The 20,704-nt window shown below is 42.4% G+C and overlaps 1 protein-coding gene across 1 annotated transcript in view; it reads left to right on the top strand.

Annotated features, from left to right (window-relative positions):
• The first annotated feature begins 687 nt into the window (after positions 1–687).
• The window catches only part of xrcc4 (X-ray repair complementing 4), an 86,212-nt gene continuing 66,195 nt past the window's right edge, over positions 688–20,704 (top strand). The window contains exons 1-3 of the mRNA XM_085280605.1: positions 688–797; positions 5,022–5,159; positions 6,875–7,065. Of these exons, the coding sequence (XP_085136731.1) occupies positions 5,024–5,159; positions 6,875–7,065 (327 nt within the window). The 5' untranslated portion in view covers positions 688–797; positions 5,022–5,023. The remainder of the gene's footprint in view (positions 798–5,021; positions 5,160–6,874; positions 7,066–20,704) is intronic.

Below are 20,704 nucleotides of genomic sequence, written 5' to 3' on the forward strand. Positions count from 1 at the left end.
TATGCAAATTGTAATGGCCAATGATCAAGGGCCATGAGTACCACTCACTGAGAGTTGGAGAATGGCTGCAGTCACAGCATTTTAAGATGGTGAAAGGTGTACCCTTACCTTTACCCTGAGATTTGATTTTCACTCAGGTGTCATACACATCCTTGAACCAATGTGCTGAATCAGTGGTGTTCCAGGATAGGATAACAGAGCCCTCTCTTCCATTTCCTCTATATACAAATTGGTCACAGTGGGGGAAATTGGGGAACCAATGGCACACCCATGTTTCTGCCTATAGTACTGGTCCTTGTGTGTGAAATATGTGGCATGAAGACACTGGATAAGCTGAAGGAGGTTCTCTGCTTAGGCTACTAGCCTCCATGAACCAGTTGCAGATAAGTGGAAGAAAATGTATGCATGACATAACTGTTTATATCAAATGTGCAGTATTTTTTGGTAATAGTTTAATGAAACAGCTAGATATTCTAACTTGAGGTCTATTATATAGCAAATGCAGAAAAAAATGTTTAAGAAAGTAAATAAGCAGGTGTTCTAAAGGATATGAATGTTTGCTTGCAGGACACCTGGAGAGATGTATAATTTTTTTTTCTTTTTCTTGAGTCTTTAGTGATATTTTCGTAGTTTCCCATCATTCTTACCACCCACACACACACACACACACACCCCTCATCTGTTTGGTTGCTGGATGTCGCTGGGTGATGACGTACATCCACGTTCCCGGTGCAGCTTGTCAACAAAAACCCAAAACAAATTGGCGGACGCATAAAGGTGCAGCTGAAGCGCTGAAGGTAGGACATTAATAGATGTGCTGTTCTCATATAGATGTGAAGGAGCGCTTCTACCCTCGTGCTTGTGTTTACAAACAACCCGTGTCTCACTCTGAGCTGAGCTCGCTAGCACTTGCTAGCTGCTTGTTCTTGTCATGTTAGCATACAGTGCAGTCGCGGGATCTGTTCTCAGTGTAAACCTCAAGTTGCCGCCAGTCTTGGAAAAGCAAAGATCGCTGACGCGTTTTAATAGTTGAGACTGAGTTTGCTGCAAGAAGCACCAAGAAGTTTGTTTGATTCGGAAACAGACGTCCAACTGTGAGAAGGAGCGCATTTCTTTTAATCATTCATGGGACAGTTGTTTGGACATACATCCTAATACTTAGAGTGGACTGTGAGAAAACATTAAACGAACGGGATTTTAGTACATATATTAGTCTCCCAAATGTTGCTGCTCAGCACACTTGCTCTGTAACTAGAAATCCTGTTCAACAAAGTCTGAGTTTAAAAATAAACTCCGAGTTGATCACCTCTGAGATGGGCAACTTTGAATTTTCTGTTTGAGAACAGCTGATCAGAGTAAATTTAATCAACTTAGAGTATGTTCACCTTGTTCACCTGCGTGCGTGAGTAAAAGCCGTCGTCAGTGGAGCTCTATATATGTTATTTTATGACGTCTGTTGTCATCATTTACTCAAATTTTCGTTAAGCTAATTATTCAGCTGTAACCTGACAGGAGCGAGATATGGGAGCCTGACGATCTGGAAAAGAGATCAGACACAGTTAGTGTGTCACCTTCTATTTTTAAATTGAGTCGGTTTTGTTAAATTACTGTTGTGTGTTTCATGGAGGAAGCCATAGTGATGCAGTGGTTAGCAGTGTTACCTCACAGCAAGAAGTTCCATACCCTGCTGCGGTCTTTTTGTTTGGAGTTCTTCATATTCTTCCTGTGTCTTTGTGGGCTCTCTTCTACTAATCCAGCTTCCTCCTACAGTACAATGACATCAATGTTACTGTGATTGGTCATTGTAAAATGATCATAGGCATGAAAGTGAGTGTAAGTGATTGTTAGCCATTTACAATGGACTGGGCTAAAATACATGTAAAGGGAGTCTGCTCAAGTTTTTATTTTTCCTTTTTCAGTTTGTAAAATTCTGTGTTGATGTTTAAGAGTCGGTGATGTTTAAGGCTTTCCAAGGGTCCAATTCTGTTTGTGATCTTTAAATTAAAATAAATTATAAAGCATAACCGGCCTCTAGTCACATACATAAAATGCGATGTCAATTTTGGCTACTGTATTGGCTAAAGTGGCAACATGGCCAAGTTGAGCTTTTTACAACCATGTTATCATAACTGTGTAACTATGTAACTGCTCTAATGCACTGATACACAGCCTTTAATTAGGTCTAAACACAGGCTGTGTGCAGTGGAGAAGGTTGTTGGATTGATAAACAGCACCATGAAGCCAGACACATGTTTGAGAGCACTGCACCTTTAATTACATCTTTCCAACATCTGCTTCAGTACTAAATGCTTATGTTAATGCTCTGAAGTGTGATGTGCAAAAATAGCAGCACTCTTACAAATCGAAAAGCAGTCTTGTAGACAGTGTGAGGACAGGTCTCCAGTAGACCCACATGGACTGATTCTTATATTCCGGAGTACTCAAAGCGCTGTACACAACATGCCTCATTCACCCCATTCACGCCCACTCATACAAGCACTTCTAAACACAAGTGCAAACTAACCAACATTCACACGACGCTTGGGGAACTTGGGGTTGTGCCCAAGGATATTTGGGCCCATGCAGACTGGGGAAGCCAAGGATCGAACCACCAACCTTCCAATCAGTAGCTGATCTGCTCCACCACCTGAGCCACCCCTGGCTTGAAAAACCTGTAGAAAGTCAAAGCTTCTGCTGTTTAGATCCTATTGACACAAGCTCGCTTTTAATCATCTTGGCTTGAACTAAACAGTAAATGAGTTTGCTCACTGCTGATGTCTGCCAATTTTTTGTGACAAAAAGAAGGGCTGAATTCCACAACTTCAGAGAAATTAATGTGAAGCTGAGACATCCAGCCATGCCTATGCTTATAGCAACTGACTCTTTTTAGTGAGGTTAATTCATTTCTTTTATTTTGGTTTCTAGTTTTGATGTATTTTTTGTTTCCCTAGGTTGGAATGAAACTAGATACTTATTATTTGGTAATTAGTGAATACCCTTTGATACCTTGTTGTGTCCTAAATGTTATGCAACCATCTACCACGAGATGGAGCATTGTTGTAGGAATTAGACTAGCTGTCGTTTGGATTTTACAAGGAGGATGTCGAACAATTTGCAAATTTGCAAAACCTGTCGTAAAACTATTGCTGTTAAAGGTTGCAGTACAAGAAATTTATTCCACTGAAAAATTACGACTGTTTTCAACTCTGCATGTCAATGTCTCCCCGCATACCAAAGAAAACTTTAAATAAAACCAGCTCTGTTACCTGTGACTGTTCTTCGTCAGTTGTTTTTTTTGGCACTATCCATCTTCATGGATACAAGCAGTGGAAATGAGATTTCTGTGAAAGGTGGATGGGCTTTCCCTTCGTGACAGCGTGAGTTCAGTTAGTCAAGAGAGGCTCAGAGTAGAGCCGCTGCTCCTCTACATCAAAATGAGTCAGCTGAGGTGGGCGCCTCTTGGATAAAGTATTCCAATTAGTCATGTCCTAGTGAGACGAGGCTCCGGCGGAGACCCCTGACTAGACCCAGAGAATATATATACTGGATGGCCTGGGAGTGCTTCGATGTTTCTTTGGATAAGCTGGAGGAGGTCGCTGACAAGTTGAAGGTCTGGGCTTTCCTGCTTGTCTGGGATTTATGGTCCTGTAAATTTATGACCATTATCTGGTCATATTTGGTCATATTATTTGTACATTATTTGGTTGGACAGAGGAGGGGAGAGGTGGTTTTCACCGATGTGAGAAGAGCTGGCATGCAGTCCTTCAAGATCTTGACTGCACAGATGTCCGAGTGACATCTGTTGTCAGATGAAGGCAGTGTACAAAGTATGTGCTACAGCTGGTCTGTGGGCAGCTCTTGCTTACGGTTTTGTTGGTCCGTAAGCCACCCGCAGAAAAGAACGAAGTCATAACATACAAAGAGCTGAATTGAAGCAGAGTGTTAAAAATAATAAGAAGTGTCTGCTGCATCCACTATCTGTGCTTTTCAGTCTTTAAATTGTTGGTCTTAGAAGTTTTTTTGCCATTCTCCTCTTCCCGGGAACTCAGCTATGCGTCATGAAATATTAGATACGTTTACACCGGCAGGACACTGGTGGGACGGGGCACTGGAACATGTGTAAGGCAACATCAAGCATGCCCACAAAACGACACCCATCCCCTACCTGGGACTCTGCTCCTGCTGAAACGCATCCAGTCGTCAGGTCTGCCAATCCCCATGCTAACAGTCTCTAGCTTTTAAAGAGCCAGTTTTAGCTTTAGTTTCAAAAGATTTACATCAATAATGATCAGACCATGGTCATACAGAAAATTACAAATTTACAAAAGCAAAGAAGTAAAAACCATTTTATTTTATTTTCCGAAAAATACTTTGCATTCACGAACCTCTTCGTGGTTTCTTAATTTCTTTATGTGAGAGAATGATGAAGAGTTGCAAAATGAGACAAGCTCACTCTATCTATCTATATTTCTTTATGTCATAAAATAAAATAAATTATTGACCACTTTGACAAGTACAGTTACAGGTCAAGTACAGTGGATAGAAACATTGTCAATTTTTTTTTCTCTAATGAAGAGCACAAGCATGTGGCTGCTCGATGAGGGAATCCAGAAATGCGCTTCAATGAAAAGACAATTACAGACTGGAATCTTTTTTATTTTATTTTATTTTTTTAGGTGGTATGTCCTCTCCACTTAATCCCTTAAAGCTGGCTTGGCCAACTCGAGGGCCGGTGTCGTGCAGGTTTTAGATCTCACCCTGGGTCTACACAGCAGGACGCCGGCCCTTTGAGGCCTGGGTTTGGACACCACAGCCTCAAAGGGAAATCAGTACAAAGTTGTTCTGAGTGATCGTCTTTGTCCTGTAATCAAACATTTCTGTCATGCTGACCTCACACGTGGGGCCATTGAAAGGTTTGATGTAATGAAATGATGTTAACCAAATCCAGTAGTAAGTACCTATTAAAGTACTCGGAAAACTTAAGTGATCTTTTAATCAGTTTTTGGTCTGTCTGTCTGCAGGGATGCACACGTCAGTGCGCGAAATTAATCTCTGCTCAGACACCTCGTATTTCCTGCGGGTGGACTGGGAAGGGTGCAACTTTAGTACCGGTTTCCAGTTGCTGCTTACTGATGGACAAGATGCATGGAGAGGGGAAGGTAAAAACAAAAATCACTCAGCATGACTTCACAGTTTATTACCTTATATTATACACTCTTACCTCTTTTACATCACATGCCATTTTTATACACAGTCCTCAGTTTTCAGAGGCTCAAGATAAACTTCAAAGGCTTAAAGTCCTTTGAGATAAATGTTGCCTGGGACATTGGAAATTGGTACCAATTTCACTGAGCAACTGCTGGCAACCTCCAGTAACCACCTGCTAATCATTCCTGAAAATACATTTTTCCTTATCAACCGGTGGTTACCAAATGGTCACTAATGGGCTTCTGGGCCTGTGTGACGGGGCCAAGTTGTTTTCTGCTGTTCTGGTGTAGCTGACTTGGCCATTCTGAAAGTTTTTGCTATATCTTTGATAGATGAATTTAGTTTGTTCTTCAGAAAGCTGCTGCATGCTAAGCTGAAAATTAGTTTAGAAAATGCTAAATGCAAAAAATAAAGACAAAGAATGTTTTGTTGCAAGCTCAGTAATTCAGACAAAAATCCTTGATACCATTTATCTAGACCCAAGTGACTTCTTCCGTCTCTACAGTCTGAATCTGAAGAGGGTCAAGAAGTCAGTTGGATGAGTGATGACTAAAAACCAGATGACTATAAACCACTGAAAACCGCTGTATTCAGAGGAACTGAATGACCTTTTTGGTTGATTCAGTTCAGAAACTAACGATTCTTGAAATATATGTGAAACTTAAATCAGTAATTTGTAACATACTGATTTGAGGGATAGCTGTAGCTCAGGATGTAGGACAGGTCATCTACTAATGGGAAAGTTGGTGGTTCTGGGATGTACACAGTGCTTAGTAAATGTATTAAATCAACACACAGTGCAACGTTTATGCCACAGCAGCCCTGTATTTACAGTAATTATCAAAATCATTCAGGGCCCAAGCACGAAATATGTGAAGGCCTTATTGTAATCACTCCATTCATTATTGTAATTATTAAAGCAAATGAAGGGGCTTTTTGGGGGGTTTAACATATTTAAAAACTCATGAAGTATTGCACACGTGTCAAGTCTGGTGAAAATTTTATTATTATTTTTGTTTCAGACATGGGTGGGGCAAAATGGCTTGGAAAACCCCCCTGCACAGTGAGGAAAAATTACGTCCCCGTGCTGGGTTTCACATAGTTGTATGAAATTTGGTACACGTGTGTAACATGCAAATCCATGGGTCCGATAGACCCATGTCCCAAAGCCAACAGAAAGACCGCCACTTCGAGTTTTGGCACAGCTTTGACCATTTCCAGTTGTTGTACTTTCGAGAACTTCTCCTTGGGGTTTTATCAGATGAACTTCACATTTGGTCAGTCTAAACTGCAGACCTAGGCAATATTGAATTGTAGATCTTTTGAGTTTTTGTCAAAGGGCGTGGCTGTGGCGCCCTGGCAAATTTCAATTATTTGCCATCAAATTTTATTTGCTCTAATTCACGCATACATTGTCCAATCTGGACTAAACGTGTGGCTGCACTTTTTAGCACTGGAGGTTCCAGCCTCAATTCATTAACAGCAACAGATTCTGATGTTGCTAAACTTAAATGTGCCCACTGTACACTTTTTCCCCTCAAAAATCAACACTGTTTCCATCTCATTGAGTAACATGCTGAATTAGCTGCTAGAGGATTTGGGATAATCTTTTTCTTAATTTAAATTTTAGACGTGATTCTCTTTTTATTTATTTTTTCCTATACAGTGAGGGGTGAAGTGGTGTGCAATGAGGCAGAGGAACTGGAGATGCCATTGGAAAGATATATCGAGGACGTCGAGCAAGCCTTTACAGGGAGAGAAAACTCCAACACCTACAACTTCACTTTGACACCTAATCCCCCAGGTCACAGTTCCACTTTGACACTGACATATGAGAAGATGCAGAAGGATATCTCAGTAAGTGCTGCATGTCTAACTCATGAATGAGTTAGACCTAATATCTCACTATGACACCCAGATAGCAGTGGGTTAGATAAACAGTGTAGTGTGGTTAAGCTGGCCCATTTTTGGCCCATTTTGAGTCGACTTTTCAGTCGAGCGACGGTTGTGGGATCGGCCCGAGTTTCGCTTTAATCGTGTGTTGTGCATCGTGTAGTATACATGGGGTAACGAGAAGTTATTGTGTATCTCTGTAGTGTGCTTATTTTTGTCTCTTTCTTCATATTTTGTGGTTATTTGTTGTAGTTTTATGAATCTTTTTGATTTGTTTCTTGTATTTTCAGTTGCTCTTTGTCGTTTGAATCTTTGTTCTTGGTTTGTGGCTTCACATTTAATATCGATTAGTGGCTTTATGAAATATGACCTTTAGTATATTTGCACTGCTGGTGTTTCATATTTCGACAGACGGAGTGATGGTATTTGGCAGTTGACTGAGTAATGCTTCTGTAAAGGTTCACTGTGTGAATACACGTACAAGATTTAGACACAGGGCCTATGTTCTCATCGTAGTTGTGAAAAAAATGGAAATGTTGAGTGCTTCCATAACAGCAAAAGGGAAATGAATCTATGTTGCAATTAAAAAAAAATAATGAAAGTACCATGTGTCAGTTTACTGACGTGTGCAGCAATGTGTTATTAGAGGTGACCAAGGCTTTTCTTCCGCAACAGAGAAAAGCCCAGTTATTCATCTGTCATAAGGTTTTGAGTCATAACATGAGCCTTCACTGTAATGTCTCCCTATTTCTGCTCCTGTCAAGCTCTGCTGATTGCCAGCAGAGCCCAGAAATGAGTCTCACACTTGGAAATAGTCAACCACTTCAGGGAGCACCTAACTTTAGTATTTTAGATGGTATCTTTGGACACTGGCTGCATTTTCTCTCCTTTTCACTCCTTCCAGTCCTTGTATCTGACTATTTGCGCACCCAGTTTTATCTGATCTCAGAAGCTGAGCAGGGTCAGATGGGTGAATACCAGGTGCTGTAAGCTATTATGCAGCTGTGGTTTAGGTAGTAGAGCGGGCCGTTTACCATTCCAGCGTTTTGAAGTATTCCTGAGCAAGATACTGAAACCTGAGTTTTGAGTGTGTGAATATTAGATAAGGAGCTTGCGTACAGAAAACAGCATGTGGATGAATGTGTGTGTGATTGGGTGAATGAAGCTTGTAGTAAATTGTGCTTTAAGTGCTCCAGGTAGAAAAGTGCTATGTAAGTATCAGTCCATTTACCATTTCTCAGGAAAATTGTGAATGTGAGGGTGAATGAATGGTGGAATTGTAAAGCGCTTTGACTGTCTAGAAAAGCGCTATATAAATGCAATCCATTATTAATATTATTAGTTGTTAATGGGAATACATCTTAGATTTTTAGTGTTAGACTATTAGGTGGGGGGATAAAGGAGAAATGCAACATTCACTCTTCTTGGTTGTAAATTTGGAGTAAGTGGGGGACCAGTCCTGAAATAAAAGTGTCTAGCTGTTAATTTATGTGAATATGTGAATCAGTGAGTCAGAGTTACAAACAGTACTGTTGCTATGATGACATTGGAAACCTGTTGCTCTCAATATTTTGTGTCCAGCTGGCCTGCTGGTGCCTAAAACCAGTCAACAACATCCAGTTTGATTAGCAGCTTTACAACCTACTGCCCCTCACATAAGCCCTCAGGTAACAGTTGGAGGTAGGCTTATGATGACTAAGAGCACAATACTAACTCAGTGAATACAAGGAGAAGATTAAAGCTGCAAGCAGCGTTATGAGGGCCCTCGCACCCCCGGCACGTCGAGCCACTGCCAACACCTCAAACCGGCACGTCCGATGTGATGTCACATTGATGGATTTCATGCTTTTAATCACCAGCTAACATTTCATCTTATTCAACCAGGATTATAGTCATGCCACTAGGTGGTGCTCTAACCATTATTGACAAATAGCATAACAAACATTTCCAAGCTCGAGTCTCATCACACCTGCGACCTTTGGGAGAGATTGGACATTGTGTTTTTTAGTGACAGCAGATTACTGCTTTTTGCGAGTGATTGAAACTCTACGTGCCGCCATGACCACCCCGTTTCCCTGAACGGAAAAAGCTTCGCAATTTAACATCACAAAGGTCTTTAGATTCTACACACTGAAGAATGCTTCAATATGATGAAATCCCTTGGAGGAGTTCGTCAAAGTATGAGGCCTGAAAAGGGGGGAAAATGTCATCAAAATTACACATTAATTTTAAAATGGCTGACTTCCTGTTGGATTTGGGATATTGCTCCAAGAGACTTTTTTGTACATCTTGATATCTTACACAAGCTTACCAAGTGTCAGACTCATAGATGAAACACAGAGCAGGGGCTGATGTTTTGAAATATTGTAGGGGGCGCTGTGGAGCCATTTTGCGCTATTCAAGGAAAATGGTTACATAACAACAATGCCTTCATCCATTTGGAGGTGTGTGCCAAATTTCAAGCCTCTATAAACTTTCCAAGCCCCTCAAAAGCCACTTCATCTTTCATGATGAACCGCGTTGCCACCAGGGTGCGCCGTTCAGTTTAAACTCACAATTTTTGCACTGAAGCATCACGAGGGACTGATGGTGATATTCACCGCTTTTGAGGTGGCCACGATCGACCTGTGAAAATCAGTACAACAAAGTTAAAGCCATGACATTTCCTGTTGCCACTAGGTGGCGCTGTCCGTATTTCCGACAATGGGCATATCAATCTGTTCAGGGCGGGTCTGACATCATGCCTGTAAAGTCTGGTACTGATCAGACTGGATTTCATTGAGTTATACGAATTTGTTTCTTCATGGCGTGACATCAAAGTTCGCCATGCTGCTGGGGTCACACCCTTTCGTGAAAAGTCACAGTTTTCACTGTAACCCAAGACCAACTCCTTAAGGCTTTCCTGGAGAAATTTGAGGCTGCAGATGTCACCCATCACAATACTGTACCCCAAAGTGTAAAACATGACATTTCCTGTTCCCACTAGGTGGCGCTGTACCTGGTGTCAAATATGGCAGTTGAAATATGTTCAGGGGTGGAGCCTTATCATATGTGTTCACTTTGGTCAAGGTCAGAAAATGTATGACAAAATGAGAGGCAATAAGATTTTCATGGCGAGTCATCGAAATTCGCCATGGCGCCACGGCCTCATAGTATTGTGAAAACTCAAAAGCTCCGCAATTTAACATGGCACAAGGGTGTAGTTGACACTGACCAAATATGAAGGTTATGAAATCAAACCCCAAGGAGGAGTTCGCAAAAGTTCGAGGCATGGAAATGGCAAAATTTGAGCCAAAATGTCACCTTCTCTTCCAAATGGCGGACTTCCTGTTGGGTTTGCGTCAATGGGCCCACAGACTTTTTTGTTCGTCTTGGCATGATACATATGTGTGCCAAATTTCATACATGTAGCTCAAACGATGTGGTCGTAGGGCTGCATTTAACAAGGCATAGGTGGCGCTCTAGAGCCATTTCCCAGTGCTCATATGTAAAACCATTAAAATACAAAATTTTTCACCAGACCTGGCATGTGTGCAAAATTTCATGAGTTTTTGAGCATGTTTAGGCCCTCAAAAAGGCCCTTGTTTCGCCTGAATAATAATAATAATAATAATAATTAAAGCTGCAAGCAGCGTTATGAGGGCCCTCGCACCCCCAGCACGTCGAGCCACGCCCAACACCTAAAACCAGCACCTCCGATCTGATGTCACATTGATGGAATTCATGCATTTAACCACCAGCTAACAATTCATCTCATTCAATCATGATTATAGTTGTCCCACTAGGTGGCGCTCTAACTATTACCGACAAATGGCATAACAAACATTTCCAAGCTCGAGTCTCATCACGCCTGCGACCTTTGGGAGAATTTGGACATTTAGATTTTGAGTGACAGCAGATTACTGCTTTTTGGCGAGTGATTGAAACTCCACGTGCCACCATGACAACCCCGTTTCCCTGAACGTAAAAAGCTTCGCAATTTAACATCACAAAGGTCTTTAGATTCCACACAGCGGAGATTGGTTCAATATGATGAAATCCCTTGGAGGAGTACGTCAAAGAACGGTGCCTGGAAAGAGGGGAAAATGTTGCCAAAATTACACATGAATTTTAAAATGGCTGACTTCCTGTTGGATTTGGGATATTGCTCCAAGAGACTTTTTTGTACATCTTGATATCTCCTATAAGCTTACCAGGTTTAAGACTCATACATAAAACACAGAGCTGGGGCTGATGTTTTGAAATTTTGTAGGGGGCGCTGTGGAGCCATTTTGCGCTATTCAATGAAAATGATCACATAACAACAAAGCCTTATGCACATTGGAGGTGTGCGCCAAATTTCAAGACTTTTTAAACTTTCCAAGCCCCTCAAAAGCCACTTCATTTTTCATGGTGAACAGCGTTGCCACCAGGGTGCGCCGTTCAGTATAAAGTCACAATATTCGCACTGCAGCATCATGAAGGACTGACGGTGATATTCACCGCTTTTGAGGTGTCCACAATGAACCTGTGAAAATCAGTACAACAAAGTGTAAGACATGACATTTCCTGTTCCCACTAGGTGGCGCTCTTCATATTCCTGACAATGGGCACATCAATCTGTTCAGGGCGGGTCTGACATCATGCCTGTAAAGTCTGGTACTGATCAGACTGGATTTCATTGAGTTATACTAATTTGTTTCTTCATGGCGTGACATCAAAGTTCGCCATGCCGCTGAGGTCACACCCTTTTGGCGAAAAGTCACAGTTTTCACTGTAACCCAAGACCAACTCCTTAAGGCTTTCCTGGAGAAATTTGAGGCTGCAGATGTCACCCATCACTATACTGTACCCCAAAGTGTAAAACATGACATTTCCTGTTCCCACTAGGTGGCGCTGTCCCTGGTGTCAAATATGGCAGTTGAAATATGTTCAGGGGTGGAGCCTTATCATATGTGTTCACTTTGGTCAAGGTCAGAAAATCTATGACAGAATGAGAGGCAATAAGATTTTCATGGCGAGTCATCGTAATTCGCCATGGCGCCACGGCCTCACCGTATTGTGAAAACTCAAAAGCTCCGCAATTTAACATGGCACAAGGGTGTAGTTGACACTGACCAAATATGAAGGTTATGAAATCAAACCCCAAGGAGGAGTTCGCAAAAGTTCGAGGCATGGAAATGGCAAAATTAGAGCCAAAATGTCACCTTCTCTTCCAAATGGCGGACTTCCTGTTGGGTTTGCGTCAATGGGCCCACAGACTTTTTTGTTCGTCTTGGCATGATACACATGTGTGCCAAATTTCATACATGTAGCTCAAACGATGTGGTCGTAGGGCTGCATTTAACAAGGCATAGGTGGCGCTGTAGAGCCATTTCCCAGTGCTCATATGTAAAACCATTAAAATACAAAATTTTTCACCAGACCTGGCATGTGTGCAAAATTTCATGAGTTTTTGAGCATGTTTAGGCCCTCAAAAAGGCCCTTGTTTTGCCTGAATAATAATAATAATAATAATAATAATTAAAGCTGCAAGCAGCGTTATGAGGGCCCTCGCACCCCCGGCGCGTCGAGCCACGCCCAACACCTAAAACCAGCACGTCCGATCTGATGTCACATTGATGGAATTCATGCATTTAACCACCAGCTAACATTTCAACTCATTCATTCATGATTAGTTAGTCGTTCCACTAGGTGGCGCTCTAACCATTATGTACAAATGGCATAACAAACACTTCCGAGCTCGAGTCTAATCACACCTGAGACGTTTGGGAGAGATTGGACATTGTGTTTTTGAGTGACAGCAGATTACTGCTTTTTGGCGAGTGATTCAAACTCTAAGTGCCGCCATAACCACCCCGTTTCCCTGGACGTAAAAAGCTTCGCAATTTAACATCACAAAGGTCTTTAGATTCCACACACTGGAGAATGGTTCAATATGATGAAATCCCTTGGAGGAGTTCGTCAAAGTATGAAGCCTGAAAAGAGGGGAAAATGTCGCCAAAATTGCACATTAATTTTAAAATGGCTGACTTCCTGTTGGATTTGGGATATTGCTCCAAGAGACTTTTTTGTACATCTTGATATCTCCTATAAGCCTACCAAGTTTCAGATTCATACATAAACCACAGAGCAGGGGCTGATATTTTGAAATATTGTAGGGGGCGCTGTGGAGCCATTTTGCGCTATTCAATGAAAATGATGACATGACAACAAAGTCTTCATCACATTGGAGGTGTGTGCCAAATTTCAAGCCTCTATAAACTTTCCAAGCCCCTCAAAAGCCACTTCATCTTTCATGGTGGACCGCGTTGCCACCAGGGTGCGCCGTTCAGTTTAAAGTCACAATTTCTGCACTGAAGCATCATGAGGGACTGATGGTGATATTCACCGCTTTTGAGGTGGCCACGATGAACCTGTGAAAATCAGTACAACAAAATTAAAGCCATGACATTTCCTGTTGCCACTAGGTGGCGCTGTCCGTATTTCCGACAATGGGCACATCAATCTGTTCAGGGCGGGTCTGACATCATGCCTGTAAAGTCTGGTACTGATCAGACTGGATTTCATTGAGTTATACTAATTTGTTTCTTCATGGCGTGACATCAAAGTTCGCCATGCTGCTGGGGTCACACCCTTTGGCGAAAAGTCACAGTTTTCACTGTAACCCAAGACCAACTCCTTAAGGCTTTCCTGGAGAAATTTGAGGCTGCAGATGTCACCCTTCACTATACTGTACCCCAAAGTGTAAAACATGACATTTCCTGTTCCCACTAGGTGGCGCTGTCCTTGATGTCAAATATGGCAGTTGAAATATGTTCAGGGGTGGAGCCTTATCATATGTGTGCTCTTTGGTCCAGATCGGAACATGTATGACAGAATGAGAGGCAATAAGATTTTCATGGCGAGTCATCAAAATTCGCCATGGCGCCACGGCCTCATAGTATTGTGAAAACTCAAAAGCTCCGCAATTTAACATGGCACAAGGGTGTAGTTGACACTGACCAAATATGAAGGTTATGAAATCAAACCCCAAGGAGGAGTTCGCAAAAGTTCGAGGCATGGAAATGGCAAAATTAGAGCCAAAATGTCACCTTCTCTTCCAAATGGCGGACTTCCTGTTGGGTTTGCGTCAATGGGCCCACAGACTTTTTTGTTCGTCTTGGCATGATACACATGTGTGCCAAATTTCATACATGTAGCTGAAACGATGTGGTCGTAGGGCTGCATTTAACAAGGCATAGGTGGCGCTGTAGAGCCATTTCCCAGTGCTCATATGTAAAACCATTAAAATACAAAATTTTTCACCAGACCTGGCATGTGTGCAAAATTTCATGAGTTTTTGAGCATGTTTAGGCCCTCAAAAAGGCCCTTGTTTTGCCTGAATAATAATAATAATAATAAGAAACGGAGCAGATACAATAGGGCCTTCGCACTCTCGGTGCTCGGGCCCTAATAATAAGAAACGGAGCAGATACAATAGGGCCTTCGCACTCTCGGTGCTCGGGCCCTAATAATAATAATTAAAGCTGCAAGCAGCGTTATGAGGGCCCTCGCACCCCCGGCACGTCGAGCCACTGCCAACACCTCAAACCGGCACGTCCGATGTGATGTCACATTGATGGATTTCATGCTTTTAATCACCAGCTAACATTTCATCTTATTCAACCAGGATTATAGTCATGCCACTAGGTGGCGCTCTAACCATTATTGACAAATAGCATAACAAACATTTCCAAGCTCGAGTCTCATCACACCTGCGACCTTTGGGAGAGATTGGACATTGTGTTTTTAGTGACAGCAGATTACTGCTTTTTGCGAGTGATTGAAACTCTACGTGCCGCCATGACCACCCCGTTTCCCTGAACGGAAAAAGCTTCGCAATTTAACATCACAAAGGTCTTTAGATTCTACACTCTGAAGAATGCTTCAATATGATGAAATCCCTTGGAGGAGTTCGTCAAAGTATGAGGCCTGAAAAGGGGGGAAAATGTCATCAAAATTACACATTAATTTTAAAATGGCTGACTTCCTGTTGGATTTGGGATATTGCTCCAAGAGACTTTTTTGTACATCTTGATATCTTACACAAGCTTACCAAGTGTCAGACTCATAGATGAAACACAGAGCAGGGGCTGATGTTTTGAAATATTGTAGGGGGCGCTGTGGAGCCATTTTGCGCTATTCAAGGAAAATGGTTACATAACAACAATGCCTTCATCCATTTGGAGGTGTGTGCCAAATTTCAAGCCTCTATAAACTTTCCAAGCCCCTCAAAAGCCACTTCATCTTTCATGATGAACCGCGTTGCCACCAGGGTGCGCTGTTCAGTTTAAAGTCACAATTTTTGCACTGAAACATCACGAGGGACTGATGTTGATATTCACCGCTTTTGAGGTGGCCACGATGAACCTGTGAAAATCAGTACAACAAAGTGTAAGACATGACATTTCCTGTTGCCACTAGGTGGCGCTGTCCGTATTTCCGACAATGGGCACATCAATCTGTTCAGGGTGGGTCTGACATCATGCCTGTAAAGTCTGGTACTGATCAGACTGGATTTCATTGAGTTATACTAATTTCTTTCTTCATGGCGTGACATCAAAGTTCGCCATGCTGCTGGGGTCACACCCTTTCGCGAAAACTCACAGTTTTCACTGTAACCCAAGACCAACTCCTTAAGGCTTTCCTGGAGAAATTTGAGGCTGCAGGTGTCACCCATCACTATACTGTACCCCAAAGTGTAAAACATGACATTTCCTGTTCCCACTAGGTGGCGCTGTCCCTGGTGTCAAATATGGCAGTTGAAATATGTTCAGGGGTGGAGCCTTATCATATGTGTTCACTTTGGTCAAGGTCAGAAAATGTATGACAAAATGAGAGGCAATAAGATTTTCATGGCGAGTCATCGAAATTCGCCATGGCGCCACGGCCTCATAGTATTGTGAAAACTCAAAAGCTCCGCAATTTAACATGGCACAAGGGTGTAGTTGACACTGTCCAAATTTGAAGTTTATAGGACCAAATCCCAAGGAGGAGTTCGTTAAAGTTCGAGGCATGGAAATGGCAAAATTAGAGCCAAAATGTCACCTTCTCTTCCAAATGGCGGACTTCCTGTTGGGTTTGCGTCAATGGGCCCACAGACTTTTTTGTTTGTCTTGGAATGATACACATGTGTGCCAAATTTCATACATGTAGCTCAAACGATGTGGTCGTAGGGCTGCATTTAACAAGGCATAGGTGGCGCTCTAGAGCCATTTCCCAGTGCTCATAAGTAAAACCATTAAAATACAAAATTTTTCACCAGACCTGGCATGTGTGCAAAATTTCATGAGTTTTTGAGCATGTTTAGGCCCTCAAAAAGGCCCTTGTTTGGGGTGAATAATAATAATAATAATAATAATAATAATAATAATAATAAGAAACGGAGCAGATACAATAGGGCCTTCGCACTCTCAGTGCTCGGGCCCTAATTAAAGCTGCAAGCAGCGTTATGAGGGCCCGAGCACCCCCGGCGCGTCGAGCCACGCCCAACACCTAAAACCAGCACGTCCGATCGATGTCACATTGATGGAATTCATGCATTTAACCACCAGCTAACATTTCAACTCATTCATTCATGATTAGCTAGTCGTTCCACTAGGTGGCACTCTAACCATTATGTACAAATGGCATAACAAACATATCCGAACTCGAGTCTCATTATGCCTGCGACCTTTGGGTGAGATTGGACATTGTGTTTTTGAGTAACAGCAGATTACTGCGTTTTGGCGAGTGATTGAGAGTCTACGTGCCGCCATAACCACCCCGTTTCCCTGAACGTAAAAAGCTTCGCAATTTAACAACATAAAGGTCTTTGGATTCCACACACTGAAGAATAGTGCAATCTGATGAAATCCCTTGGAGGAGTTCGTCAAAGAACGATGGCTGAAAAGAGGGGAAAATGTTGCCAAAATTGCACATTAATTTTAAAATGGCTGACTTCCTGTTGGATTTGGGATATTGCTCCAAGAGACTTTTTTGTACATCTTGATATCTCCTATAAGGTTACCAGGTTTCAGACTCATACATAAAACACAGAGCAGGGGCTGTGATTTTGAAATTTTGTAGGGGGCGCTGTGGAGCCATTTTGGGATATTCAATGAAAATGATCACATAACAACAAAGCCTTAACCACATTGGAGGTGTGGGCCAAATTTCAAGACTTTTTAAACTTTCCAAGCCCCTCAAAAGCCACTTCATCTTTCATGGTGAACCGCGTTGCCACCAGGGTGCGGTATTCAGTTTAAAGTCACAATTTTTGCACTGAAGCATCACAAGGGACTGATGGTGATATTCACCGCTTTTGAGGTGGCCACGATGAACCTGTGAAAATCAGTACAACAAAATTAAAGCCATGACATTTCCTGTTGCCACTAGGTGGCGCTGTCCGTATTCCCGACAATGGGCACATCAATCTGTTCAGGGCGGATCTGACATCATGCCTGTAAAGTCTGGTACTGATCAGACTGGATTTCATTGAGTTATACTAATTTGTTTCTTCATGGCGTGACATCAAAGTTCGCCATGCTGCTGGGGTCACACCCTTTTGCGAAAAGTCACAGTTTTCACTGTAACCCAAGACCAACTCCTTAAGGCTTTCCTGGAGAAATTTGAGGCTGCAGATGTCACCCATCACTATACTGTACCCCAAAGTGTAAAACATGACATTTCCTGTTCCCACTAGGTGGCGCTGTCCTTGATGTCAAATATGGCAGTTGAAATATGTTCAGGGGTGGAGCCTTATCATATGTGTTCACTTTGGTCAAGGTCAGAAAATGTATGACAAAATGAGAGGCAATAAGATTTTCATGGCGAGTCATCGAAATTCGCCATGGCGCCACGGCCTCATAGTATTGTGAAAACTCAAAAGCTCCGCAATTTAACATGGCACAAGGGTGTAGTTGACACTGTCCAAATTTGAAGGTTATGAAATGAAACCCCAAGGAGGAGTTCGCAAAAGTTCGAGGCATGGAAATGGCAAAATTAGAGCCAAAATGTCACCTTCTCTTCCAAATGGCGGACTTCCTGTTGGGTTTGCGTCAATGGGCCCACAGACTTTTTTGTTCGTCTTGGCATGATACACATGTGTGCCAAATTTCATACATGTAGCTCAAACCATGTGGTCGTAGGGCTGCATTTAACAAGGCATAGGTGGCGCTGTAGAGCCATTTCCCAGTGCTCATATGTAAAACCATTAAAATACAAAATTTTTCACCAGACCTGGCATGTGTGCAAAATTTCATGAGTTTTTGAGCATGTTTAGGCCCTCAAAAAGGCCCTTGTTTGGGGTGAATAATAATAATAATAATTAAAGCTGCAAGCAGCGTTATGAGGGCCCTCGCACCCCCGGCACGTCGAGCCACTGCCAACACCTCAAACCGGCACGTCCGATGTGATGTCACATTGATGGATTTCATGCTTTTAATCACCAGCTAACATTTCATCTTATTCAACCAGGATTATAGTCATGCCACTAGGTGGCGCTCTAACTATTATTGACAAATAGCATAACAAACATTTCCAAGCTCGAGTCTCATCACACCTGCGACCTTTGGGAGAGATTGGACATTGTGTTTTTTAGTGACAGCAGATTACTGCTTTTTGCGAGTGATTGAAACTCTACGTGCCGCCATGATCACCCCGTTTCCCTGAACGGAAAAAGCTTCGCAATTTAACATCACAAAGGTCTTTAGATTCTACACACTGAAAAATGCTTCAATATGATGAAATCCCTTGGAGGAGTTCGTCAAAGTATGAGGCCTGAAAAGGGGGGAAAATGTCATCAAAATTACACATGAATTTTAAAATGGCTGACTTCCTGTTGGATTTGGGATATTGCTCCAAGAGACTTTTTTGTACATCTTGATATCTTACACAAGCTTACCAAGTGTCAGACTCATAGATGAAACACAGAGCAGGGGCTGATGTTTTGAAATATTGTAGGGGGCGCTGTGGAGCCATTTCGCGCTAATCAATGAAAATGATCACATGCCAACAAAGCGTTCATCCATTTGGAGGTGTGTGCCAAATTTCAAGCCTCTATAAACTTTCCAAGACCCTCAAAAGCCACTTCATCTTTCATGGTGAACCGCGTTACCACCAGGGTGCGCCGTTCAGTTTAAAGTCACAATTTTTGCACTGAAGCATCACGAGGGACTGATGTTGATATTCACCGCTTTTGAGGTGGCCACGATGAACCTGTGAAAATCAGTACAACAAAATTAAAGCCATGACATTTCCTGTTGCCACTAGGTGGCGCTGTCCGTATTTCCGACAATGGGCACATCAATCTGTTCAGGGCGGGTCTGACATCATGCCTGTAAAGTCTGGTACTGATCAGACTGGATTTCATTGAGTTATACTAATTTGTTTCTTCATGGCGTGACATCAAAGTTCGCCATGCTGCTGGGGTCACACCCTTTCGTGAAAAGTCACAGTTTTCACTGTAACCCAAGACCAACTCCTTAAGGCTTTCCTGGAGAAATTTGAGGCTGCAGATGTCACCCATCACAATACTGTACCCCAAAGTGTAAAACATGACATTTCCTGTTCCCACTAGGTGGCGCTGTACCTGGTGTCAAATATGGCAGTTGAAATATGTTCAGGGGTGGAGCCTTATCATATGTGTTCACTTTGGTCAAGGTCAGAAAATGTATGACAAAATGAGAGGCAATAAGATTTTCATGGCGAGTCATCGAAATTCGCCATGGCGCCACGGCCTCATAGTATTGTGAAAACTCAAAAGCTCCGCAATTTAACATGGCACAAGGGTGTAGTTGACACTGACCAAATATGAAGGTTATGAAATCAAACCCCAAGGAGGAGTTCGCAAAAGTTCGAGGCATGGAAATGGCAAAATTAGAGCCAAAATGTCACCTTCTCTTCCAAATGGCGGACTTCCTGTTGGGTTTGCGTCAATGGGCCCACTGACTTTTTTGTTCGTCTTGGCATGATACATATGTGTGCCAAATTTCATACATGTAGCTCAAACGATGTGGTCGTAGGGCTGCATTTAACAAGGCATAGGTGGCGCTCTAGAGCCATTTCCCAGTGCTCATATGTAAAACCATTAAAATACAAAATTTTTCACCAGACCTGGCATGTGTGCAAAATTTCATGAGTTTTTGAGCATGTTTAGGCCCTCAAAAAGGCCCTTGTTTCGCCTGAATAATAATAATAATAATAATTAAAGCTGCAAGCAGCGTTATGAGGGCCCTCGCACCCCCGGCGCGTCGAGCCACGCCCAACAGCTAAAACCAGCACGTCCGATCTGATGTCACATTGATGGAATTCATGCATTTAACCACCAGCTAACATTTCAACTCATTCATTCATGATTAGTTAGTCGTTCCACTAGGTGGCGCTCTAACCATTATGTACAAATGGCATAACAAACAATTCCGAGCTCGAGTCTAATCACACCTGAGACGTTTGGGAGAGATTGGACATTGTGTTTTTGAGTGACAGCAGATTACTGCTTTTTGGCGAGTGATTCAAACTCTAAGTGCCGCCATAACCACCCCGTTTCCCTGGACGTAAAAAGCTTCGCAATTTAACATCACAAAGGTCTTTAGATTCCACA

This window comes from Mchenga conophoros, linkage group LG7, assembly GCF_057382185.1.
Source record: "Mchenga conophoros isolate Kocher_MC1m ecotype Shallow Benthic linkage group LG7, M_conophoros_male_GT1.1, whole genome shotgun sequence".
NCBI classification, from domain to species: Eukaryota; Metazoa; Chordata; class Actinopteri; order Cichliformes; family Cichlidae; genus Mchenga; species Mchenga conophoros.